The sequence below is a fragment of the Bactrocera tryoni genome, unplaced genomic scaffold, assembly GCF_016617805.1.
Source record: "Bactrocera tryoni isolate S06 unplaced genomic scaffold, CSIRO_BtryS06_freeze2 scaffold_7, whole genome shotgun sequence".
NCBI lineage: Eukaryota > Metazoa > Arthropoda > Insecta > Diptera > Tephritidae > Bactrocera > Bactrocera tryoni.
In genome coordinates, this window is record NW_024396366.1 from 20,496,980 (window position 1) to 20,524,559 (window position 27,580).

Genomic DNA, 27,580 nt, shown 5'->3' on the forward strand with positions numbered 1-27,580 from the left:
TCCAATATTTCAAATTGTTCAATAAACAATATTAAACTTCCTTCTTCTGGATTGCATTACCGTCGAGTACAGACGTGTATGCAGAAGTTAGCACCCCATACATTCAAAAAGTATCATATGATGCATTAATTTCATATGATACAAAGTAATATAATATGACACCACTAAATCGCTGAGAGTGCGACACGTGTAGTGGCAACCTGTGGGAAGTGCTGCGTCAGCGAAGTGCCAACCTTTGGGAAACATAGGTCTAGAGTTAAAGTATCACGTAATTGTAAATTTTAGTTCTTAAGCGGAATTCAATAAAGGAGCATAGCTCCCGGAAAACATATTTTTTATTAAAACTAACAAAACGTTTTTTAACTGGCGCCCGAGCAGGGACCAGCACGCGAGTTACGTCAGTAACAACGACGGCTTAATTGTAAATTTTAGTTCTTAAGCATAAACGGCAGTTTTAATTATTGTCGCTTATTACTTTGTTGCGACACTTACAATTTGTGTACAGAACGACACTTAAACAATTTCCTTGCATAAGGGTCGTTCACTTTATTATTGTTTATATTACTTTTCGAGCATTGACCAGCAAATTCTGCATATGCAGAATTTGTACACAAACAAATACAAAATATGTTATCGTATACCAGCTTAACAGCTGAACAATTTTTATTAGTATAAATAGCAGTGACATTGACATTTTCAGCTTAGTTCTGAAGAACCAATAAAGAAGAGTGAAATTAAATATAACTTTGTGTTCTTATTTAATCTACACACTTAACTCGCGTAAGTAGTAATTGCCTGAAAACCAAAAAGTAAGGCTTCGCGAGTGGCGAACGGTAGTGATTGTGAGTAAAAGAAAATAAAAAGCCTGAAAATAAAAAAGTAAGGCTACGTGTGTGAAAAACAAAAAAATACAATAAATACTGTGCTGACGAGCGGCTACAACGTACAACGTGGGATTCGGAAACGTCGAGGGACCCTAGTACCGGTAGAGAAAAGGACAACCCCGGAACGCATCATAACATCCTTTGGAAAGCCGGAAACACCTAGTAATATTACTACCGCTATGCCTGGCGGAAGTACAGATCCTCGACTACTCAAACTCACAATTAATAACAATAGAAAAGGGAACGGCTAGACTACAAACAGGAAAATGTGATAATACATGAAATTGACATAGAAAAATATACGGACACACTGGACCACAGAGAAGCGACTATCAAAACTGAAACTATCCGCAAAAACCCTAATTACCCCTTCATGTCCCACTTGATAACACAGATAAGAGCCCAACTTAACAATCTCAAAGTAGAACAAAAAATAAAAAGATCAATAAATTTCCTGGGTAGCGCATGGAAATGGATTGCAGGAAGTCCAGACCATGAAGACTACGAAATAATTTCAAATAAAATAAACAATGTCTTACAAAATAACAATGATCAGGTATTAATTGACAAACTTATAATAGGCAAAATTAGTAAGATAACAAATATTAAAAAAAATATATTTAAAATGCACTATGCGCGATGCAATAAAATTTTATAACGAAAGTAATATAAAACTTTTACCGATCACCTCTTGTAATTCATTTTCTACCATCCTCAAAGAAACATATAGTTACACCATCCACCTCACCACCCACCTCACCTCAGCACATTATTATACCCAGCCCTGCCAACGCAATTAATCCAGTACTATAAAATTATAAGAATGCAAGAAGCAATACGAGCACCCCAACATAGGAACAACGAACACACAACTAAACACATAGCAGACTTCGCACAAGCAACATAACAGCGAACACACAATTAAACACAAAAGAACTATTAACATAACATTACTGGAGCCGCGAACACTCAAGTACACATACGGGAGCAGCAATCACATAAGCATACTAATTGGAGTAATATTTATTCAACATGATACAGACAATAAATAATTAACTTGAGCAATAATTCGCACTGTTAATATTTTCGGTACGCATCATTTATCAAAATAGTAAAATGATCATTTTTACAATTAAAAGAAATTAAAATGATCATATTTACAACCTGAGGAAATACGGTGCCAGACGAAATAAGATCTTCGACTTTAGATCACGCCACTGCTCAAATGTAGTATAAAAGAGTTAGCACCACCAATGCATCAGTTCAGTTCAATTCAGTAAATTCAGTTGGAGTTACAAGTAAGAAGGCGACATCATCACTATCATCAAGGAGACCTGAAGGACCAGCGATACAACTGGTATATTTATTTAATATTATATACTAACATTTTATTTCTTCTATTTACAGCACAATAAAGAATTGTAAAGCACGAAACTGCAAGGGTTTTAATTAAAAATAAATATTAAAGAGAGGAAGTTAATAACAACCTCCCTTAATATATAATTATATGTTAACATGGTAAATGTTAACAATTGCAAAATAAAAGTAATAATGCGTAATCAGCAATAATGAGTAAAGCATAGTGGAAATGCATCTTTAGTTGCACAATATTTCCCACAGCAAAAGCCAGACGCTTTCATTAGCATAAAAACTCATTTTTCGGTGTGAAGCGGAAGTCCAACACGCGCAACCGAAATAAGTCAATTCAGAGAATTGGCAACAACATCAAGTCAGCAGTTGGCCAGTGCAACTTAGCTTAGCTTTTAAGTAAATTAATGTTTAGGTTTTAGTCTTAGCTCTGTAATCAAACAAAGAAGAACTAAATAAAATTTTTTTAAAAGAAATTCACTTAAAATTTATAACTCATATAAACACAACAGACAGAATTCCATAACGAAAAACTGATAAGCATAACAAAACTATCTTTGCTCTAGCAAGATAACAGATATCGAATTACAACAAAAAAGTTGCAATCAGATAACAGCAGCCGCATTTCATAAGTATAAATAGCACTAAGATTAGTTATAAGAAATGTTGTCAGTAAGAAATATTACCAAATTTACCATAATTTCTTTTACTCGCAACAAAAAACTGTTTGTTAGCTCGCGAACATCAAATTAGAATGTAAGCAACAAATTGAAATAAAGATGAATTCAGTCGAAAATTAGACCTAAGCAAAGAAGCTGATTGTTTTCATTTTTAACTGTAGAGTTGGCATAAAGACCCAAGAAGAAGTTGAGTTCTTTATGACACCAAAACTATATTTATATTGTTTTATAAAAAAAGTAAATAATAAGGTGGTTAGTTTACCAGCCACTGTGCCTACAGTAGGTTCTATTTTATTCATTTAACCTATTACCTTTTTAGAATGCCGCGTACGTGGCAACTCTTCTTCAACAATTTCTAGCACGCTGCCACCGCATAGGGATTTCAATAAGCGATAACGGCAGTGCATTTGGAAAAATTCCACAATCTTATATTTAGGTTCAAAATCAATTTTCTTGTAACTTGTATAAGTTAACTCGAAACGCAAACCACCAAAATACCAAGTCAGCATTGTCTGCCTAACATCCGTTTCAGGCAATGCTGAACATTAACACCACCCCAGTCCATGACCAACGACCCGAGTTATGATCCAACGACAAGCAACAACAAACGATACTCACAAGCTACCGTAGCCGTGGGATCCGCTGGCGCAGCACAAATATAGCGCAAACAAGCGACGACTTACACTGCACGCTAGTCGGCGTAACCGTGGGATTCGCTGACACTGCATCTGACAAAACATAGCAACGACAGCGACGACCGCAGCGGCAGTGAGGACGGCTTAGGCTTAGACTTAAGAGTAAGAATGTTTTAGAGTTTAGTTCTGATCGAGCCTGAATAAAGCGCACTAGTGCCTAAAAATAATTGGCGCCCAACCGGGTAAAGAAGATACGAAGGATTCTCCAGAAAGTAAAAATCACCAAGGTATTTTGCGGTGGAGTGTCTTTAATGACTTCAAAGGACCCAAGGACTCACAGAGAATCGCTACAATCTTTAAAAACGTATCCTACAAGGACTCCAAGGATCCGAGGATTCATCAGAAAGCAGTTTATAATAAAAAACATGTTTCGAGTATTGTAAGTAGAGTGCTTATTAAAATAAAAACATTATAATTTCTTTTGAATTAAAACTAAGTTTTCAAAATAGTCGGAAAGGAATTTATTTTAGAGAATAAGGAGCTAATCATAAAATTTTGTGAAACAAATTTTCCAGAGTTTAATAAAAAAGAAACAGTGTAGACTTTTCTCAAAAACTTTGTGTTTAGAAACAGAAATTGTGAAGAAAAGTGTAATAAATAACTGAAATTATCTAGCCATGTCAACAAAAGAGTGTGATTGATTGATTCGAATATAGGAACGGTTACAAGTCTATTCAATTTTAATTTCCAAGTCTATGAGTGACTCAGAATTAGAAAACCTCTTAGAAAGAATTATTAAACTACAGGTGACCAGTAAAATGGATTCAAATCAGGTAACCGCAGTGGTTCAAGCAGCCGTCTCAAGCGCTCTTGAACAACAAAGACAGACTTTCGAGGTTAAGCTCCAACGATTAACGGAGCAAATGACTACATTGACCACTGGTCAAACGCCAAAAATATACCAACCGGTAAAAATATTACCGAATGTAAAGTGTGACGAACCCCTTGATCTGGTAAAATCTTTACCAGAATTTGACGTGCAAATCAGTACATATGTGTCTTGGCGACAAGCTGCCCATACATCTAACGAAGTTTTCAGAAGTTACCAGGGAAGTTCGAGACACTACCAAGCAGCTGGTATAAATAGAAATAAAATAAAAGCTTCTGCTGATGCCAACTTGGTTGAATTAGGAGTTAACGAGAGTTGCCAAAATTTTCAATATCGCTGCGAAGAAAACTACCCTATATAGTAATCAAAACACGTGTTAGAAAACTTAGATTTATCATCCATACAGGGGCGGAGTTTAGCATAATAAACCCGGAAATTTGTAATCCTAAATATGCAGTGAGGCCGACAATTTTTTCATTAAAAGTTTTGGGAAGAAATATTCCTACAAACAAACAATTTTCCATACCAAAGTTTAAAGAATTTAAAAAAGATAATTTTTATGTGAATTTTTTGGAGTATTCGTTTCATAAATATTTTGATGGTATCATTGGTAATAATATTTTATTAAATTTAAACGCTATAATTGATTATAGAAATAGAAGATTAGAGACAGACGAAGCAACGATACCTATGTATTTTGATGAAGAAGAAGAGCTATCAGAAAAAGAATATTTTAAAAAAGAACGCCTGGAAATACTTACCTGTGAAGAAGAATTAGAGAAAAGGCCAACATATATTTTTGCTAAACATTTAAATTCGGAAGACCGAGAAATATTAAATACGCTTTTAAGTAATTATTAAGATATGTATTTTTCATGAAGAAGGAGAACATTTTCCTTTTACTAATGAAATCCAGCATCGCATAATAACAAAAACTGATACACCAGTTTATAGTAGGCTGTATAGATATCCGGTAGTACATCGCGCTGAAGTAGACCGGCAGATAAAAGAAATGCTAGCGGAAAATATCATTGTACCAAGTAATAGTCCATACAACTCACCTTTATGGGTTGTACCCAAAAAGGCAGACATAAAAGGAGTTCCTCAATGGCGAATCGTCATTGACTATCGTAAGCCAAATGATCAAACAATCGATGACAAGTTCCCAATTCCGAATATGGAAGACATATTCGACAAATTGGGAAAGTGTTCATACTTCAGTACTATTGATCTAGCAAAGGGATTTCACCAGATTGAAGTCCATCCTAACGATAGAGCGAAAACGGCTTTTTCCACAACAGATGGTCACTATGAATTTAATCCCATGCCTTGGTCTTAAAACAGCACCCGCTACCTTCCAAAGATTAATTAATTACATTTTAAGAGAATATATTAATAAAATTTGCGTTGTCTATTTAGACGATATTTTAATATTTTCCACAAGTTTTGAAGAACATATTTCTTCTATTAAAATCATATTTAAAAACGTCTAATTTAAAAATCCAGTTCGAAAAATGTCAATTTACCGAACTAACTACAAAATTTTTAGGGCACATTGTATCAGAGGAAGGCATTAAGTCAGACCCTTCTAAAATATCAGCTATAAATAATATGAAACCCCCTACTAATGTTAAAGAGACAAAACAGTTCCTTGGTATGACAGGGTATTATAGAAAATTTATACGGGACTACGCAAAAGTAGCTTACCCTATGGTGCGTTTCTTGAAGAAAAATGCCATTTTAGATTTCAAAAATTTGGAATTCCTCAGGGCTTTCAATACCATCAAAAAACTAATTACTAATGAACCTGTCTTACAGCCACCAGATTTCAGCAAAAAATTTTTTGCTCACAACTGATGCATCTCAGTTTGCTATTGGCGCTGTATTAAGCCAAAACAATCACCCTATATGTTATGCATCTCGTACGTTATGTGATCACGAGATAAGATACTCAACAATAGAGAAAGAAGCTCTTGCAATGGTTTGGGCCGTTAAACATTTTAGAACATATTTATACGGGCGAAAGTTTATAATACAAACTGACCACAAACCATTGACTTGGCTACATAATCTGAAAGAGCCTAATATGAAATTACAGAGGTGGAAAATTCATCTTAACGAATATGATTTCGAAATAACTTATATAAAAGAAAAAGATAATAATGTGGCAGAAACATTAAGCAGATACCTTGAGCAATATAATGCAGATAATAAAACAGCTAATATGTTCAATATTTTTGAAGGCGATAAAATGGAACATGGCGATAAAAATCATGAAAATATAGATACAATGTCCATAGATACCGCGCATAGTGCAGTTGAAGATAATTTAAAATATGTATTCGTCACAGAAAAATGTATTAATTATCACAAAAATCGGATATACCTTAGCTATGGCCAGAAAGAAAATATTTATATTAAAATCGTAAATAAAAAGTGCCAAAACCACGTAACGGTAACGAAAGATTCGAATAAATAAAGGAATAATGTGTCTTTTTTGCGAGAATAATGAGCTGTTTATAAGCTGTTTATAAGCTCATTATTCTCGCAAAAAAGACACATTATTCCTTTATTTATTCGAATCTTTCGTTACCGTTACGTTCAATATCTATATGTAATTTTTTTTGAAAACAATAATCTTATTGTATACAAGTCAAGCGTTATTTTAAAAGAAATAACAGATAAAAATGAGGTTCTTACTATAATAGAAAGCGAACATTTGCGTAATAATCATAGAGGTATACAAGAAGTATTCCTCGAGCTAAAAAATAAATACTTTTACCCTAGGTTATTCAAACTAATAACATATGTAATTAATAATTGTTCAGTATGTCAAGTAGCTAAATATGATAGACATCCCGTAAAAACTCAGTATCAAGTCACTGAAACTCCAACACATTTTAATGACATAGTGCATATTGATATTTGGTTTCCATACAGAAATGTCATGTATTTAACTACAATTGATAAGTTTTCCAAATATGCCACGTTCCATGAGCTGAATGATAGAAATTGGGTAGCCATCCTAGAAGCTTTAAAGCAACGCATACAACATTTGGGAAAAATTAACAAAATAATCTTTGACAACGAGCGATGCATTTTACACAGCGCAGTACGTTTATTTTTAAAAGAACAAAATATAGACACACACACTACTACAGCATATTACAAAACCGGAAACTCGGACATAAAGCGCCTTCACGGGACACTAAACGAACATTTAAGACTTTTAGAAGCTGATAAGGATAATAAAAACTTAGATATAGATGACAAACTTTTTAAAATATTTACCTTTTACAACAACACTATGCACTCTACAACCACAAAAAGACCTATTGACTTTATTATTAAAAATTTTGATAAAGTTGAAATTGATAAATTGTGTAAAATATACGAAAACGAGAAAATTGAGAGAATTGAGAAATTGAATCAAAAGAAAAATACCAAACCTGTTGAACAGGTCCACAATGTTGTATGAAATAGAGAAATTGGCAAAAATAAACCTAAATACAAAAAACTTCTAGACTACAAGAAAAATGGAAATTATGTTACCGGTACATCAAATAATCGTAAAACTAAATATTATAAAGCTCAATGTAAAAGGCGGTATAAATTTCAAAATTAATAGGTTTTAAATTAAATACATAAGTTAAGCTAATATAAGTATGCATAATAATGTCCACATAGAGAAAGATTTTTTTTAGTTAATTTAAGTTCGTTTTTTTAATTTACGAGGCCGTAAATATCTTAAGGGTGGAGGAGTTACATACTATTGCCCTTACTACCAACAACTTATATTAAGCTTAAGTTAATCTCTCACGTCATTGACCAAACTCATTCTTGTCATTGCATTTTAGTTAAAGTTCTTTAATTACAATAACAAGGAATTCTCTCACTATTTTCTTATTACTTTGTATTATAGATTTAAGTTATTACAACAACAAACCAGGAGAATGTTCCATACTCTCACTTTGGATTCTAATTATAAGTTTTGCTCATTGTGAACCTTGATTCGAACTGTTTCATCATTAATAAAGTTACCTTCGAGAACAAAACATTTTTTTCCTTTATTATATACTATACATGCATACTTGTAGATGACAGAAAATAGCAAAAAAGAAAAAAACAACAAACACATGCGGGAGCTGTAGCACATGAAAATTTTCATTAGCTCTGCTGTGCTACCGCTCCCAATTTTTTGCTACCGCTACGCCAGAGCATAGCGCAGAATTTAATTTTTTGCTCCCGCTCCAGCTACAGTTTTTTATCTATTATACCATTGTTATGCTAAGACTATGCTGTGCCTCCCGACAAAGTGAGAGCGGTAGCAAGAGTAAAATGAAATGCTACGGGAGTAGCGTAGTTTTTCAAACGCTGGCTGTTTACTGGGCGAAATCGGACTACAAACACGGCTACTACCCATATAATGCCATTTTAAATTTCATCTGATTCTTTCACTTTCAAGTGTAAAAATTAAGAAGCACTTAATATCCCAGGGTAAAATTTTGCTTGAATGACGCCTTTATAGCATGCCAAATTCGCCTAGGGCAAATGTTACAAGAACGCCTACCGACAGTGTAAAAATAGATGAAATCGGATTATATAACCTGCTTTCTCCCCATATAACGGTACTATCAATAACTACTTAAAGAGCGATAAATAAATGATCAAATACACCAAACACATCCAATTTTACGCCCGATAGTATTAGAGAAATTTGAAGGAGCTGAGGTGTTAGTTGGAAAATGGGCGTGGCATCGCCCTCCATTAAATGAAATCACATATATATCTCGGGACTCGGGGCCAAATACGAGATAACATTATTTTGGCATTCCTATGTAAATGGCTGCAATCACGCCTTCTCCCCATACAACACAATTTTAAATTTCATTTGGTTCTTTCACTTTCTGGTGTACAAACCAAAAAGAAAATAATGTGACGAGAAAAAATTTTGCACGAATAGTATCTTTGAAATTTGTCACCTTATCACCAAAAAATTTCTAAATCGGATTATGTGTGAGATATATAATTGAAATTCGGAAAGAATCCTTCCTGGTTAATGAATACATCTCCAAAAGCACACATGAAAAATTTTGGCACCAGTGTGTTAAAGTGAAAGGGGACTACTTTGAAGGGAACGACATAGATTTTGAAGAATAAATTAAGAATTTTCAAATTTTGAACAAAACTCAGAATATAAACTCAGAAAATATCTATTCATGTTTGCGATATGTGATATTTCCAAAAAAGTACATAATTCGTGTCAGGTTTACCTTTTTCTCCCATATATTTATATACCTAATATATGAGCTTCTCAATGAATGTTGGATTCTTACGCAACAATTTCAGAATAAAGTTTTGCCCTCACCTTAAGGTACTTCTTCGGCTTTGAATTTTGACAGTAGCAAGAGTATGACATGTTCGGTTACTCCCCCACTCTTCCCTACTTGTTTAGTTTTATTGTTTTTAAAATTCAAAATCGAATATTCACTAAAAACACCTTGACATATCGATTGCATCATTCAGCAGATAAACGAAAATTCAAATTGTAATCCTTTAAGACCTCAAATTCAGATTGGGATTCAGGTAATTAATAAAGCAGTTTTGTACGTAACAATTGGATGAAGTTTACACAGATTTTGTGTTTAGTGATATCTTTGCATGTTTGTAAAAGTAAAAATTAAGTAGAATCAATAATATATATGTTTATAATATATTTTTGTAGTGACTTCGCCAACGCAATGTATACAATTTATACTTGGAGAGGATGATTGCAATGCAGTTTATGAAGTGCATCCGGTATTTTCCGAAATGATGGTGAACGATGAGTTTGAATGGAAAGAAATTGCAAGGTGGATAAAATTTGAAGAAGATGTAGAAGAAGGCGGTAACAGGTGGTCGAAACCACACGTCGCTACTTTATTTTTGCATTCATTTTTCGAACTACGTACTTTATTACGAAAGGGGTCGGTTTTGTTAGATGTAGAAGCCAATACCTTTGAAGTCATAATAGATTTCTTATGCGACAACATGGTTAATTATGGTACTTTGCCACTAATTTTACGTGAGAAGGTAATAGACATGTTGTTGAGACGACATCGCCATCAGCACGAGTACAGTAAAAAAAGTAAAGGAATACCAATTATGCGATCATTTGCAGATATCAGCTGTAATCAAACAGATCCTAAAAGTAAGTATTTAATATACAAAAGTATTTTTTAGTCTCTAAAATAATATTATTATCCTACAATTGTTGAACTGATACGAGTGGGAGTGGCTAACATCTTTTCATGAGAATTTTGAATAATTAGAACTAACACTTTCGAATATTATATTTTAAAAGAAACGTCAGTGTGCATCTCATTATATGTACATATAGTGGTCCCTTAACTACCTTTAGAGTCGCCTTTTAAATTTAAAGTTTTTTTAGTGTCCCGAGTTCCGTTAAAATCGCATTCTACCAAAGGGAGGTAATAGCAAAGTGTATTGCGGTATTATCAGCATAAGCTCCGTGTATCATCAGCATACAGGTAAGCTACGTGTCGCCAATTCACCGGTATTTTACGTCAAGTATTTGTGTATTTCACGCAAGTGAGGAAAGTTTTCTCAGCACCATTCACTTGGGAGTGGCCAGAAATGATTATTTTACATATGGCTCCAGCAGTTCACGACTTCAGGTCTTCGACCAAGTATCCTCTGGGCAGCTAGAAAACATCTTTTGAAGGCGAGCTAAAGTGAAAAGGCAGAATATCACTTCCGCAGGATTGTGCTCTGGGCTTGAGACCCGCCGCGTAAAAAATCATGCCAATGAGAGACCCCCTTTTGATAACGACCATGGCAAACGCACTAAGGATAACGATTTAAGCGCATGCATCTGGAATGTCCGGTCCCTTAATTGGGAAGGTGCCACTGCAAAGCTGGTTGATGTCCTCGTTAGAGTAAAGGCTGATATCACCGTGGTCCAAGAAATGCGATAGACGGGACAAGGACTGAGGCGAGTAGATCCTTGTGACATTTACTACAGTGGCCATATAAAGGAGTGCAAATTTAGTGTGGGATTCGTGGTGGGAGAGAGACTTCGTCGCCGAGTACTATCATTCAGCCCGGTGGCTGAACATCTAGCCACAATCCGCATCAAAGCGAGATTCTTCAATATATCGCTGATTTGCGCCCACGCTCCGAAGGAAGAGAAGAACGATGTGACCAAAGATGCCTTCTACGAGCGCTTGGAGGACACCTATGAAAGCTACCCCTTCCACGATGTCAAGGAATAGAAGGAATCTTAGCAAATCTTTGCCCATCCCGGTTGATTTTGATATTTGAACATACATTCTGTGTTTGTGTTTTTGACATTGCAATAATATTTACGGAAATAAAAGGATTTCATAGCCCCGATAGCAGAACACCATCAAAATGACAAATCCTCGTTAAACACATACTTTCATACTTTCAATACCCAGAGGGACGGGAAAATATTAGAAAATAGTTAGGTTAACTATTTTGGTAAGCGATTTGTTAATATTTAATAATGCCTAGGTTAAGTAAAAGATCTTTTGTACTAAGTCGTTTTGAAAATCAAAGCCGCATGTGAATTACTAGACCGAACTCATTATATAAAGTTAGGAAGCAATCACAAAATACAGAAAGCAGTTCAACATAGAACTAGGCGGGAAAATCCTCAAAATCGCTCTGAAGAGCAAATTCGAAATACTCGTGGACATACATCTCGGCGAAAAAATCGCGAGGGAAAAGAAGTTAAACAAAGTATAAATAGTGTTCAACATAGGATTAGGCGGGACAATCCTCATATTCGCTCCGAAGAGTAAAGTAAGGGACATAGGAAAAAATCCTGAGGTAAGAGCAGTTGAATAAAGTGTTAATACTATTCAACATGGGACTAGGGGGGCAAATTTCCAGGTGCGGCCTATTGAATAAAATACAAAGCAATTTATTATCGAATAAAGTATAAATACTGTTCAACATAGAACTAGGCAGGAAAATCCTCAAATCCCGAGGTAATGACAGTTGAGCAATGTGTAAATGCTGTTCAACATAGAAATAGGCAGGAAATTTCTCAACTTCGCTCTGACTAGCAAAATAGATATACCCGAAGACACAGAGAACTTCGAAAAGAAGTCCTGATTTTAAGAATTTAGAGCAGCATGTGCTGTGGCGGATTCTGGTTTTCACACCAGATACACAAGTTAAATTTCGAAACTGTTACCCATGGTCACCCGAATGCAGAAATGCGATTAGCGAAAAAACTATTCCAAAAACATGTTTAGCAAACTTTCAAGATTTCTTGAAATACCAGATTGTTTGAAAAGTTTAATACCAATTGAAGAACGGCTAATAATGCCTAGACAATCCGGTCCTTGGTATCAATTGATTGATGGAGCTCATGTAATACAAATTCACTTATGAAGGCGATTGGAAGACAATTATGATTCATACTGATACTATACGTCCCGCAAAGATTATGGAAGTTTTACGATTCTTAGTGAATACCCCTATGTATCGTGAGCACAATATAGGCATTAGAGAAAACGGGATTTCAGAATTTAATAACCAAAAAGATGTTCCTTTTTTTGCATCTGCCGAAGATGTCAGATTGGTTCAATCTCTTCATGCGAAACAGGTTCACAATATTAACTTCTCAGTCAATCGTACACCAATAGCAATTGAACATGCAGAGCTAAATCCACGAGGTCAAGAAATTCTTTTAGTCAATATTCCTGTAGAAAACTTGGACTATAACCGTTTAGTTATAGCACCACGTGCAAAGACCCATTGACATGTTTCAGGATAATAATTCCGAAGAATTGTCATTTGGAACTATATATGTAGGTCAAAAACGCACCTGCTCTGAAACGTATAGCAAGACAGTACGTTCGGAAATTCGCCGCTTTGACCGTAGAGCGTGTTCTATTCCAAAATTGTTCTGCGATTGTAAAAAGTTGGAATTAATGCAAATTAAAAATATATTAAACGAAAATTTTGTTCAAAACTTTATTCAACACGATGATGGTTACAAGGTGTTATAAGGTGTTAGTTCCTCTCCTCGCTTTGGGAAGCAATAGCTATGATTCGCCAATTTGGGCTTCCAACCTTTTTTATAAGCATAACCACGGTCGGTCTTGTACTAGAAAAATAAGAGGAAAACAGTTTATCGTTTTGGTATACCATATCCAACAATTGAAAATTTAGAAAGACATAAGGAACACTTTTCTAAAATTCAAAACGGTTTAAATTAAAATTTTACCACAGGAGACATTTCGAATGTAAATAATTTTGAACACTTTTTGCCTGATAATAGAATAAATATGTCTTTCGATGACTATTTGTAAGCTCTGAGATTAATGCCCGGTTTCACAGTCCATACTTATGTTGTACTTAAGATAAAACAGGAAATTATTGTTTTACAGTTCATACTTATGTAATGCTTAAGTACTGAAAAGGGGAGACTTAAGCAGTGCTTAAATAACAGCTGATTTTTGTTTTGAATTTGCTTTGAATTTTCAGCGACATCTTTCGTAGCGTAGGGCAAGTGTCCGTTCGTTTGCACTCAATAACAGCTTATACTTTTCCTTCAGTTCCCGTAGGTGCTCCGACTCGCTAGAGAAGAAATTTGGGGTTCTTTTGTTGTCTTCATCAATTTTTGATATAATTTTCCTCGCAAATTTATGTATTGTCTGTTATAATTTAAATATTTCAAACATATTTTTATGAATGACATTTGTAAGACATATGTTGCCCACAACGTTGGCATATATCATAATAAAATTTTATTGAAATTGAGCATTGACTGTGAAACGCAAACGACCACTCAGTTTGCAACAATACTTAGCTAAGATTTTATTTAGGCACAACTTAAGTATGGACTGTGAAACCGGGCATAAGGGCCGTTTAACAATATTTTATTAATACTATTTTTACCACAAGTACTTAGCTTAACTGGATTATGACTTTAACCGACAGAGCCATTTTCATCAAGTTGCGGTTAGCGTACTTACAGATGGTTTGATTATTGTGGATGCGTGAGGAAAATTGTTCAACATGTTGTCCATAAAGTTCTGTTTAGGCGCCTAATATCCTTGACAGATGGCAGCGTTAATCCGGATTTACTGCGCACTTAATCAGATCCAAATTTGTAGGTGACAGACGACAGCTATGCGAGTTTGAAACTCTTGTAAACAGCTGATTGTCACAAGTATAGGTACTTCCAAACATAGATATAATTTTCGAAGCAAAAAGTTTCAAACCAGGTTATTTCTTAAAGCTTCCTTATAAAACTGTTTCTTCAAACACTTATGCATGCCCAAATGAATCTTATAGCACTGAAGCCTCCTAGTTATCTGAAACGAAAAAAAAGATTATTAATCTAGAATAATGTCGCAATGGTCGGAACTACGGAAAAGTGGGGAACAATTTTTTTCACAAAATGGCGACTGCCTGAAAAACAATTTTTTTATCACTTTTTCTGATTATTTCGAATTTTTTAAAAATAATAAAAATAAAAATTTGGGGATGAGGCTAGTTCCAACCATAGACAAGCCTATAAAAAAGACTCTATAAAAATTTCAAGTAAATCGGTCCAGTAGAACCTGAGAAATCGTGGGCATCGTTCCGAAAAAGCCAGTTTTGAGAAAAACGCGTTTAAAGTTTCGCGTAAGGTCTTTTGTTCGATTAGTTCCGGCCGAACCAGTTTGGATGCCGGGCCAGAAAAATGCCTATATCTCCGAAAATAATTTGAATTTTGAAAAATGTTCTTGTACACATATTCTTGAATAGTTAAACTTTGAAAATATAAAAAAAAAGGAAATTTCGATTTTTTTAAATTTCTAGACTAGTACCTCTCAAGCTGTACTCGTAAACTCGTATAAACTAAGAGTTGCCGCAACAAAAGTTGCCGTGTGTAATAAGGCTCTAACTTCAATACAAAATTCTTTATCGTGTGATGAGTAACGCAAATCAGAACATCCTTTCTCTTGATAAATCCACATGTTGGATCGACGCATGTTAAATATAATTGAGATCAATAGGCAATCAAGGGAAGATTCCCTAACTCGAATAACCATAATCCACAAAAAAACTTATACGAGTTATAGAAATTTTCATTAAAACATTAAATTTTTCAAAAATATTTAAAATATAGATTTAAACAGTTTTATTGAATTACTTCGCATTAAGTTTTTTGCTTATGTACATAAAACATGTATTCAGTAATTTTTGGCTGATGTATTTTTGCTTTGTAGTGATCGTCATTTGTATTTGAATAGGAATTTAAAACTTCAAAGAAATGCGTCATATCATTTTTGGATGGCGTTTGAAAAATTTCTTCTTGAGAATCCTCATTGTTTTCCATGGTGCTAGAAGTCATATCCGTTGGATCTGAAATATTCGGTTTTACAATAACAGATGACATAGTATCTCTGATAAGTTACAGCTCACAGTCGCCGACGTATCGTAAGCGACTGTCTACCAGGCGCCATGACAAGTCTGCAGCTGCTACGTTTCTATTGTTTGCATCGGCATTTTATACCTGCGTACGGAGTTTCAGACGGTCAATTTTAGTATATTACCTGTGTATATATGAAAAGTGTATATATTTTTGTCGTGAGCGTACATAAAATTTTAGAACAAATTCAGCAGTACACTTTTGATGCTCTGTGTGTCAATATCAAACAGGAAAAAAATAAAAATGGATCGAAAAGGCTCGAGAAGCTCTACAAGATATCCAGGACAAAAAGGAAAAAAAGGAGTTTTCGAGTGATTTTGATGTATCGATTGACGAAGGATTCAGTTACAGCATTCTGTGTTTCTCGTTAGTGTTTACAGCTTTGCAAACAATTTTAAAGTGCAAGTTGTGCGATAGTGACGTTACATTTTTGAAAAAATCCCTGCGAGGACTAGGATTTAAGTTGTGTGTGAAGTGTTCGTGTCAAGAATTTGACATAAATTCTTCTCCTATGATTAAAAATGCTTATGAAATCACTAGACGGTTTGTGTTTATGTAAAGTCAGTAGTTGATGTTGTTTTCAAAAAAGCCGTTGCAGGAGAAAAAAATTAAATGTTGAAAACGGTTTGCTGAAGATAAAATCACGGTTTCTTGTGATGGATCATGGGCCAAGCGTGGTTTTACCTCACTCTTGGCGGTTGTGTCTTTGATAGGAAAATATTCTAACAAAATTGTAGATTTAATTGTCAAGTCGAAAGTGTTTAAAGCATGCGAGCAATGGATTGGCAAGGAAGAGTCGAGCGAGTATTCACATTGAACATCGTGAAGCAAATCATGAAGGTAGTTCCGGTAAAATGGAAGTTGACGGTGTGATTGAAATGCTTCAGCGGGCTGTCGAGTATTTCCAAGTAAAATATAGTAAATATATTGGAGATGGTGACAGCAAAACATTTAAAAATCTATTAGATGCTGATCCTTATAACGGCGATCCTGTAGTAAAAAAAAGAACGCGTACTGCACGTCAAAAAAAGAATGTATAGACGTGTGAAAGAAGCTAAAAAATCACATAACCAGTATTTAAAAGCTAAAAAAAGCTTGGAAGAAACTGAAAAATATATTCAAAAATCATCCACTAGTGCTGCAACAAAGAAGTTGACTATTGCATTGACCAACGCCATGATGGTTAAACTAAGTACATTCTATGGCTTGTTTTTTGCGAAATCAAGATTCTCAAGAAGAAATGAGGAAAGCAGTGTGGGCTACATACTCGTACTATCATTACATTTCAACAGATGAAAACCCCCAATACTTGTACTGTTCAATTGCATGGTGCAAGTATTTACAACATATGGCTGAGAATACTGAGGAAATCTACACACATCCTCCAGCATTTGATGAAGAAACAGCAAGTTTTTTGAAGCCAATTTACGAAGAATTATCATCCGTTGATCTGATACACAGGTGCTTGGGAAAAAACACCTCAGAACAACAACGAGTCGTTTAATAGTTGCATCTGGAATTTAGTACCAAAGCAGCATTTTAGTGGAAAAAAGACATTGGAAATTGCTTCATTGACAGCTGCGTGTATGTTCAATAAAGGATCTTCACCCGTCCTTAAACTAATGGAGAGTTTTGGTACGAAAATTGGCCGAAACGCCTACTCGTACGGTGAGGAGTATGATGAACGACGAATAAGCCATGCAGAGCGATCCACGTCATAGGCATCTAAAAAAGCAAGGGCATCTCTCAGGTCACAAAAAGTGGCAGAAAGCGATGCGTATGAAGCCACCGAAGAGTTATTGTATGGCTCAGGCATGACAGATTAATGTAAGTATAAATTTTCCACGAAAATTCTTCTCTTGAAACTTTCAACGAATTTTTCGCAAATCATCATTTTCTGAAAGTGCCATGGTCTTAAAACCGTATTCAACCGATTCCTTTAAAATTTACATACATATGTTCTTCTACTCATTTATAGTTATCGTCCCTACCAGAATTGTTTATTTTCGAAAATATTTAAATTTTTTTTAACAATTTTTAAGGAAAAAAAAATAAGATTTTCGTGATTTTTTTTGAATTTCGACATTTTTTAATGAAATTGATTATATTTGGTAGGGACGATAGCCGCAGAACTACTGAATAATAATCCATTCAATTTTTTTATTTCAGACAACATGAACAGCCGCTATCACCATGACCAGTGAACTGCTTTTTTTGTTGGGGACTACTTTGATTTAAAAAAAAAATATATTAAAAATGTAAAAAACGAAAAAAATTTTTTTGTGCATTTCAAAATACAAATAAAAGTTTATTAAAAATATAAAATGATTGAATTTTGTTGTCGCATAAAAAAAAATTCCTAAAATATGGTAAAATGTATGCGTTCACATGAGAGTACCCCCATAAATATATTAGGGGTATTCTCTTGCTCTTGCAAGGGTTTTGCGATGTAAGAATTGCAGATATTTCCTCTTGGTGCACCGGCACAACAACAAACACACGCAGAAAATTATTTGCAATGGCTATAAAATATGTCAGACCAAAACCCATGTTTATTTTCGAGCAATAGCACGTAAAAAAATAATTGCAACCCTGTGCTAGCTGTCATTTTAATTAAATACATATTTTGACGTTAAATTGTCGAGGAAGGTAAATTTTAAATAGATTTTATAATGCCTATTTAAATTATAAAGATTTGTTACCGTTTTTTTGTTAAGAATGAATGCAGAAGGTGCGCCAATTCACAATAGCCATGCACAATAGTTATTTGCAGTAAATTGACCGAATCAGCCGTTCATATATCACTAGATTCTGCAATAGCACCTCGTGCTTTTGTATATTTCGGTATAGGATTTTTGCAATCTGCAATCTTGCAAGACAAAAGATAATGCCCCTATTCTGTAATACTCGTAGTAACATTATATGGGATAAATACGCGCGGCGACTTTTACATGAGTAGTTGAGTCGACGGCGAATATCGCATTCGATGGAACGATGAGCTGTACGAGATATACGACGACACTGACATAGTTCAGCGGTTTAAAAGACAGCGGCTACGCTGGCTAGGTCATGTTGTCCGGATGGTAGAAAACACTCCAGTTCTGAAAGTATTCGACACAGTACCCGCCGGGGGAAGCAGAGGAAGAGGAAGACCCACACTCCGTTGGAAGGACCAGGTGGAGAAGGACCTGGCTACGCTGGGAATATCCAATTGGCGCCACGTAGCGAAAAGAAGAAACGACTAGCGCGCTGTAGTTAACTCGTCTATAATCGCATAAGCGGTGTCCACGCCAATTAAGAAGAAGAAGAAGATGAGTCAATTTAAAAGTTCGATTTCTGGAAGGAAATTTGACTTCTATTGCCAATTTAAGGCCCGGTTTCACAGTCCATACTTATGTTGTACTTAAGATAAAACAGGAAAATATTGTTTTACAGTTCATACTTATGTAATGCTTAAGTACTGAAAAGGGGAGACTTAAGCAGTGCTTAAATTTTGAATTTGCTTTGAATTTTCAGCGCCATCTTTCGTAGCGTAGGGCAAGTGTCCGTTCGTTTGCACTCAATAACAGCTTATACTTTTCCTTCAGTTCCCATTGGTGCTCCGACTCGCTAGTGATGAAATTTGGGGTTCTTTTGTTGTTTTCATCAATTTTTGATATAATTTTCCTCGCAAATTTATGTATTGTCTGTTATAATTTAAATATTTCAAACATATTTTTATGAATGACATTTGTAAAACATATGTTGCCCATAACGTTGCCATATATCATAATAAAATTTTATAGAAATTGAGCATTGACTGTGAAACGCAAACGACCACTCAGTTTGCAACAATAGTTAGCTAAGATTTTATTTAGGCACAACTTAAGTATGGACTGTGAAACCGGGCATAAGCCTATCTAAATTTTCTAAAAAGAAAATTACAGAATCGTTTTATAAATAACGTATGTTTAGCTTGATGATGTTGATTATTAAGATTAAAACAAATTTTCAACACAGACAGCCCCTTCGGTGATATACCGATCATTGTGTTTGGTGATTTGAAGCAACTCTCACCTGTTTGGGATCTTCTAATACCAATGATGCAAATAGCACGTTAATTGGTTCCCCTCTGTGGGAGTTATTCAAATACTTTGAATTAACTGAAATAATGAGGCAAAGGGAGGATCAGGCCTTTGCTATTGCATTAAGCCATATGGCATCTGGTACTATGATAATATATCATTATTTGAAACTTCAGTAGTTAATTCCCAGGAAGTTCCCGATGATGCCATATTTATTTTGGTCCAATGAAGAGTTAAATAATTTCAATGGCCTTAAACTCAGTCGAATCCCAACTGAGGCTATCCTTTCAACTGCTAAAGACTCAGTTAAAGGAGTTGGTATAAGTGAAAATTATAATATTTTGGAAAGAGTTAAACTTTTCAAAACTTCTGAAAAGCAGGGACTGCCCTATGAGTTGACACTGAAAACCACCGCCAAATATATAATTGCAGTGAATATAAATACGTGTGATGGCATGGTTAATGGGGCAACTGAACAACTTATGCAAATGGATTTCCATTATTCTTTTCCATCAATTTTGTGGAATAAATTCTTGGAACCTTCTGTTAGTAATTAGAAATTACATGAACACCAACTGAAAAAGTTATGAAATATTTTCAATACAAAAGAAACGAACAGATTTTAATTGAAAGAAATCAATTTCCTGTTGTTATGGCTGAGGGAATAACAATTCATAAAAGTCAGGGTGCCACATATAGTAAAGTTTCGTTCATATCAGACCCAGAATGCCTAGACCTTCGATATATGTTGCTTGCAGTCGAGCTACTTCTGCATCAGGTCCTTTCATTATAGAAAATTTTATTCCTCCTAAAAAGTTTTTAGAATCGGATCTTGTATTTAGAGAACTGGTAGAATTGAACACAAATAAAGCTCTGATAACAAGTTTCAAGTTTATGATTTCCCGAACATCAGGGCACCAAATTTTATTCCATAATGTTCAGAGTCTCCACGCCCACATTAATGATTTAAAAGGCGACTGCCTGATACTATCTTCAGATGTTTTATGTTTTGTAGAAACTTGGAGTTATTCCTGTGAAAATTTTGATATACAAGTAAATCCTTGAAACTTGGAGTTATTCCTGTGAAAATTTTGATATACAAGTAAATCCTTGTATATCAAAATTTCACAGGAATAACTCCAAGTTTCTACAAAACAATTAAAGACCTGAGGATAGATAGCACGTAGACAAACAACAGGAATAAACGGGGCAGTATAATATATGCAAAGCATAGTATTGCCAGTTCTATACAAGGTTTCTTCCAAAGTAAACAGCACTTAAAAAAAAACGGGAAAAATGTTTTTTCGGGCAAAATCAATTTAGATTTTTGGTCAAATAATCGGTCACAATGATGTCCTTCGAATGTTGGATTCTGAGCAATTTTTGGTCGTCAGTCAATTTGAGCGGAACAAACCGCGCACACTCCTTTCGTAAGCCTAAATGTTCGGTCAAAATGCGATAAATCGATGTTTTAGAGATGTTTAATTCCATTTCCATGAATTTAAATAATGATTTCGGATGATTTTTGATGAATTCACACACAGTTTCGATGGAATTTTCGGTGATCACCGATTTTGATTGGCCCACATGTTGATCGTCATTTATGTCCTGACGACCACTTTGAAAACTTTGAAGCCACTCGTGCACTCTGCTACGGGATAGGCAATCATCGCCAAGAACTTGTTTCATCAATTCAAACGTTTAGGTAAAAGTTTCATCAATTTATAAACAAAGTTTAATGTTGGCTCCTTGTTCGAAGCTCATTTTAGCACCGATAACACAAACATACTGACATTAAAAACACAATAACTTCGCTTCCAATCAATGAAGTTCTCACTGGACAATTAATAAAAATAGCAGATTCTAACACATCAGTCGACATATAGATGGCGCCACCAGGAGTCCTGTTTACTTTGGAACGCACCTTGTATATATATACATAATGTATATACATATGTATAAGAATCTCTATAAACACTTATGCTTAATAATGTAAAGATTACATATACTTTAAATTTATATAATTATATAATTTTTAAAATTATTAATATTTGTTATTTGTAAGCTAAATATGTATAATAATATTGATGTAGTAAACAACTTTTTTATGCACTGCCTAAAAACGATTTCTTTTCATATTCCTCGATACAGCTGTAATGCAATTTTTCATATTTTTTAGTAGAAAAGAGGTTCAATTAATTTCGCTATGACTGTAAATAACTGAGGCAACACCTCCCACTTCTAATTAAAGTACTTGTATGTACAGAAATCTCATACGAGTATACCATTTTACTTTGTAAGAGTTTGAAATGTTCGGTTACACCCGAACTTGGTGCTTACTTACTTGTTTTTGATTTAGAACTATTTTTTTTCAAGTAGTTAAAAGCGAGAAAAAAATTTTTCTATCTGATGAAAAGAATATCAAGGGCTCATACTTGGAGAACCTTTCTTAGCGGTATCCATTAAACAGTTTTTCATAGTACGAAGCAAAAAGAAGAACATTCGTTTTTTTTATCTAAATTAATGAATATTTTTTAATAAAATATATCGTAGATATACGCCTTTATCTTTTTTGAAGAGAATCCTACTAGTTTAACGACTTATGTCACTTCTGCAATTGAATCATTTGTGATAGTCCCTGAAAATGTTAGCAAACCTTGCCAACACTTGTGGAACCTCAAGGTTACGGCTAAAAGAGATTGAGTGAAATGTGTAGAAAATTTTACACTTTTCGCCTACCGAGGTTTTTTACTGAGTTTGGGACCTGCCTTTTAGAAATCACTCCTAACAAAACCAAAAAAACAACATCTTCTGATGAACGATCTCAGTTTTGATGACGACCACAGCAAACGAAATAAGCACTTTGATTTAAGAGCATGCACCTACAATGTTCGGTTCTTAACTTCGGAAAGTGTCGCTGCTCAGCTTGTTAATTTTCTCGTAAAAGCAAAAACTGACATAACCGCCGTCCAAGAAATGCATGGGCAGTACAAGGACTGAGACGAGTAGGTCCTCGTGGCATTTACTACAAGTGCCCATATAATGCAGTAAAAATTCGGTGTGGGATTCGTGGTGGATGAACGTCTAGCCACAATCCCCTTGAGGACAGCATTTTTCAACATAAGACTAATTAGCACATACGCCCGACGAAAGAAAAGGGCGGCATGACCAAATATGCATTTTATGAGCGAATGAGGCGCGCCCCTGCCACCGCCGATGTCAAAGTTGTGTTCGGCGATTTTAACGCTAGTGTGGGCAATAAGGGCATTCCTGGTAGAACAGATGAAAAGTTGTGAGAAAAAGCATACTTCGAAATTATAAATAGAATGCAAAATATTTAATTATTCATCAATATTTATTTGGCGCCTTCAAACTTCTGATGTGGATAGTTTTACACTTATGCCAACGATTTTTCCAGTCCTCAAAACACTTTTCATAAGCACTTTTTGGCTCAACTTATGGTCAACATAATCGCCCTACTGAGCGTACTATTCGCAACACCATTACACATCTTAAGATCCAGCATTCATTACTCGATACTTTCCGACCGAATAGACCACATCCAGAGAGCAGTGAAGAAAATAAGTCGAAAAGCAGCCCAAGCGGCGCCGTTCGCAGCAACTCGTACTGACGTATGAACGACTTGGCGAATTCTACGTCGAGATTTTAAGTTGAAGCGGTACAAAATGCAGCTTGAGTAAGAGCTAATGCCGCTCGACCTTCCAAGTGACATCGTTTCCCTCTATGGGCTCTTAAAAAGTTCCAAGAAGATCCGACGTTTTCGAACATTTTGTTCAGCGATAAGACCATTTTCTGGCTCTTCTTCTTCCTCTTAATTGGCGGTGACACCGCTTACGCGATTATAGCAGAGTTAACAACAGCGCGCCAGTCGTTTCCTCTTTTCGCTACATGGCGCCAATTGGATATTCCAAGCGAAGCCAGGTCTTTCTCCACTTGGTCCTTCCAACGGAGTGGAGGCCTTCCCCTTCCTCTGCTTCTCCCGGCGGGTACTGCGTCGAATACTTTCAGAGCTGGAGTGTTTTCGTCCATTCGGACAACATGACCTAGCCAGCGTAGCCGCTGCCTTTTAATTCGCTGAACTATGTCAATGTCGTCATACAATGTCTGTCGCAAAAGAAACAGGACTGTTAAAAAAACAACAACAACTTAATATTTTTCAAAAGTTATATTTTTTTATTCAAAGCTGTTTCCTTGTGCTACGATACAGCGTTTAGCCCGGTCAATTAGCATTTCAAATGAGTATAGAAGGCCATTTTTCGGAATGCTCTTGAAAATATCGATCGACGCCTTTTGGATAGCTGAAATGTCCTGAAACCAGTGTCCTTTCATGGGCAAATGAAGTTTTCCAAATAGGTAAAAATCACAGAGTGCCAGATCAAGTGAGTAGGGTGAGTGATTAATGGTCAATATATAGTTTTTTGTCAAAAAATCAGTGACAAATGTCGACCGATGATACGGTGCATTATCGTGCAACAGGCGCCAGGACCCTGCCTCACGGTATTGTGGTCGAGCACGACGAATGCGTGACAAAAAACGCTTCATAACACCAAGATAAAATACAGCATTAATCGTTCGGCCAGGTGGGACGAACTCTCGGTGTACAATACCCTTTGGAATGGTAAAAACAAATCAGCATTGTCTTTATTTTAGACTTCTGATCGTCACAGCGGTCCTCACGACTTTCTCGGAATCGCCTAAACCACTCATGCACATTACTACGGGATAGGCACTGATTACCATAAACTTTTTCCATCATTTGAAATGTTTCAGTACACGTTTTCCCAAGTTTAAAACAAAATTTAATATTTGCTCTTTGCATTTTACGACCGATGACCAAAAGCTGCTATCACTTTTTGATCGATAACATCGATTGTAGTTATCCAATTCTCTTAAAATTTCTACGAAATGTTAACAAGAGATCAAACTTTTTATGTCATACACCCACCAATGGGTGGCGCCACCAGAAACAGTTATATTTAAAAAGTTCTGTTTCTTTTGCGACAGACCTTGTATATCTCGTACAGCTCATCGTTCCATCGAAAGCGATATTCGCCGTGACCAGCGCTCAAAGGACCATAAATCTTTCGCAGAACTTTTCTTTCGAAAACTCGCAACGTCGACTCATTAGTTATTGTCATCGTCCAGGCCTTTACGCCATATAGCACGACGAGAATTATGAGTTACTTATAGAGTTTGGTTTATGTTCGTCGAGAGAGGACTTTACTTCTTAATTGCCTACTCAGTCCGAAGTATCACCTGTTGGCAAGAGTTATCCTGCGTTGGATTTCCAGGCTGACATTGTTGGTGGTGTTTGCGCTGGTTTCAAGATAGACGAAATTATCTACAACTTAAAAGTTATGACTGTCAATAGTGACGTGAGAGCCAAGTCGCGAGTGCGACGACTGTTTGGTTGATGACAGGAGATATTTCGTCTTGCCCTCGTTCACTGCTAGACCCATTTTCTTTTCTTCCTTGTCCAGTCTGGAGAAAGCAGAACTAACGGCGCGGATGTTGAGGCATACGCCAGCAGCTGTACACTCTTATAAATGATTGTACCTGCTCAATGAATTTCTGCAGCTCGAACTATTTTCTCCAGCTGCAGATTGAAGAAGTCTCAAGATAGGGAGATGCTTTGTCTGAAACCTCGTTTGGTATCGAAAGGCTCGGAGAGGTCCTTCCCGATCTTGACGGAGCTTTTGGTGTTTCTCAACGTCAGTTTACACAGCCGTATTAGCTTTGCGGAGATATCAAATTCAGACATCGCGGCATAAAGGCAGCTCCTTTTCGCGCTGTCGAAAACAGCTTTGAAATCGACGAAGAGGTGGTGGGTGTCGATTCTCCTTTCACGGGTCTTTTCCAAGATTTGGCCAATGGTGAATATCTGGCCAGTTGTTGGTTTGCCGGGTTTGAATAGCTCGGCCGGCAATACATCGGTCCCCGCCGCTTTGTTGTTCCTCAGGCTGGTAATTGCTATTCGAACTTCTTCATGGTCGGGCAATGGAACGTCTGCTCCATCGCCATCGATTGGGGAATCGAGTTCGCCTTCTCTTGGCGTTGTGCGTTTACTGCCAGTCAGCAGGCTGGAGAAGTGTTCCCTCCATAATTTAAGTATGCTCTGGGCATCGGTGGCTAGATCACCTTTGGGGGTTCTATAAGAGTATGCTCCGGTTTTGAAACCTTCTGTAAACCGCCGCATTTTTTTGTAGAATTTTCGAGCATTATCCCTGTCGGCCAGCTTATCAAGCTCTTCGTACTCACGCATTTCGGAATCTTTCTTTTTCGCTTCCTTCTTCAACTCTCGGTATCTATCCCATCCCGCAATTGTTGTGGTCGATCGTAACGTTGCAAGGTAGGCAGTCTGTTTTCTCTCCGCTGCGACACGGCACTCCTTGTCGTACCAGCTGTTCTTTTGCACTTTCCGAAAGCGAATGGTTTCGGTTGCAGTTGTACGTAAGGAGTTTGAAATGCCGTCCCACAGTACCCTTATACCGAGTTGTTGACGAGTGCTCTCAGAGAGCAGGAGTGCAAGCCGTCTATCACAATATGGTCGATCTGATTGGTGGCTTTTCGATCCGGAGACAGCCAGGTAGCTTGATGTATCTTCTTGTGCTGGAATCTAATACCACAGATAACCATATTTCGGGCCCCGGCGAAGTCAATCAGCCACAACCCATTTGGGGATGTTTCGTCGTGGAGGCTGAATTTACCGACCGTAGTGCCAAATATGCCTTCTTTGCCCACCCTGGCGTTAAAGTCGCCATGCACGATTTTGACATCGTGGCGGGGGCAGCTCTCATAAGCGCGCAACAAGCGCTCATAGAAGGCATCTTTGGTCACATTGTCCTTCTCTTCCGTCGGGGCGTGGGCGCAAATCATCGATATGTTGAAGAACCTCGCTTTGATGCGGATTGTGGCCAGACGTTCATTCACCGGAATGAATGATAGTACTCGACGACGGAGTTTCTTCCCCACCACAAATCCCACACCAAACTTGCGCTCCTTTATATGGCCACTGTAGTGAATGTCACAAAGACCTACCAGCCTCTGTCCTTGTGCGGTCCATCGCATTTCTAGGACGGCGGTGATGTCAAGCCTTTGTTTTCGCGAGGACATCAACCAGCTGGTCAGCGGCACCTTCCCAATTAAGAGACCGGACATTTCAGGTGCATGCCCTCAATTCGTAGTTCTTATTTCGTTTGCCATGGTCGTCATCAAAAGGGGGTCACTCATCCGAGGCTTGTTGTTCCTTTTAATTGGCATTATTTTTTACGTGGCGGGTCCCAAACCCAGCGCACAACCCTGCGGAAGGAATGTTTCGCCTTCTCACTTTAGCTCGTTTTCAAACGGATGTTCTTAGGCTACCCAGAGGATACTTGGTCAAAGACCGGAAGTTGTGAGCCATGTGTAAAAGAATTGTTTCTGGCCACTCCCAAGTAAGTGGCGATCAGAGAACTTCTACACGTGACTCCATCTTCCTCAATGGCTCAATTGGTAACAAGCAAAATACTTCATTTGGGACGAAGAGCAACCTGAAGAGATTGAAGAGCTGCCATTTTATACAGAAAAGACAATGGTTTTGGT

General features: G+C 36.4%; 1 protein-coding gene across 4 annotated transcripts in view; it reads left to right on the forward strand.

The window, feature by feature from the left end:
- The first annotated feature begins 10,185 nt into the window (after nucleotides 1-10,185).
- LOC120781486 (sodium bicarbonate cotransporter 3) overlaps nucleotides 10,186-27,580 on the forward strand; it is a 375,418-nt gene continuing 358,023 nt past the window's right edge. For all 4 annotated transcript variants that reach the window (XM_040113709.1, XM_040113708.1, XM_040113710.1 and 1 more), the window contains exon 1: nucleotides 10,186-10,646. In XM_040113709.1, the coding sequence (XP_039969643.1) occupies nucleotides 10,268-10,646 (379 nt within the window). In that variant the 5' untranslated portion in view covers nucleotides 10,186-10,267. The remainder of the gene's footprint in view (nucleotides 10,647-27,580) is intronic.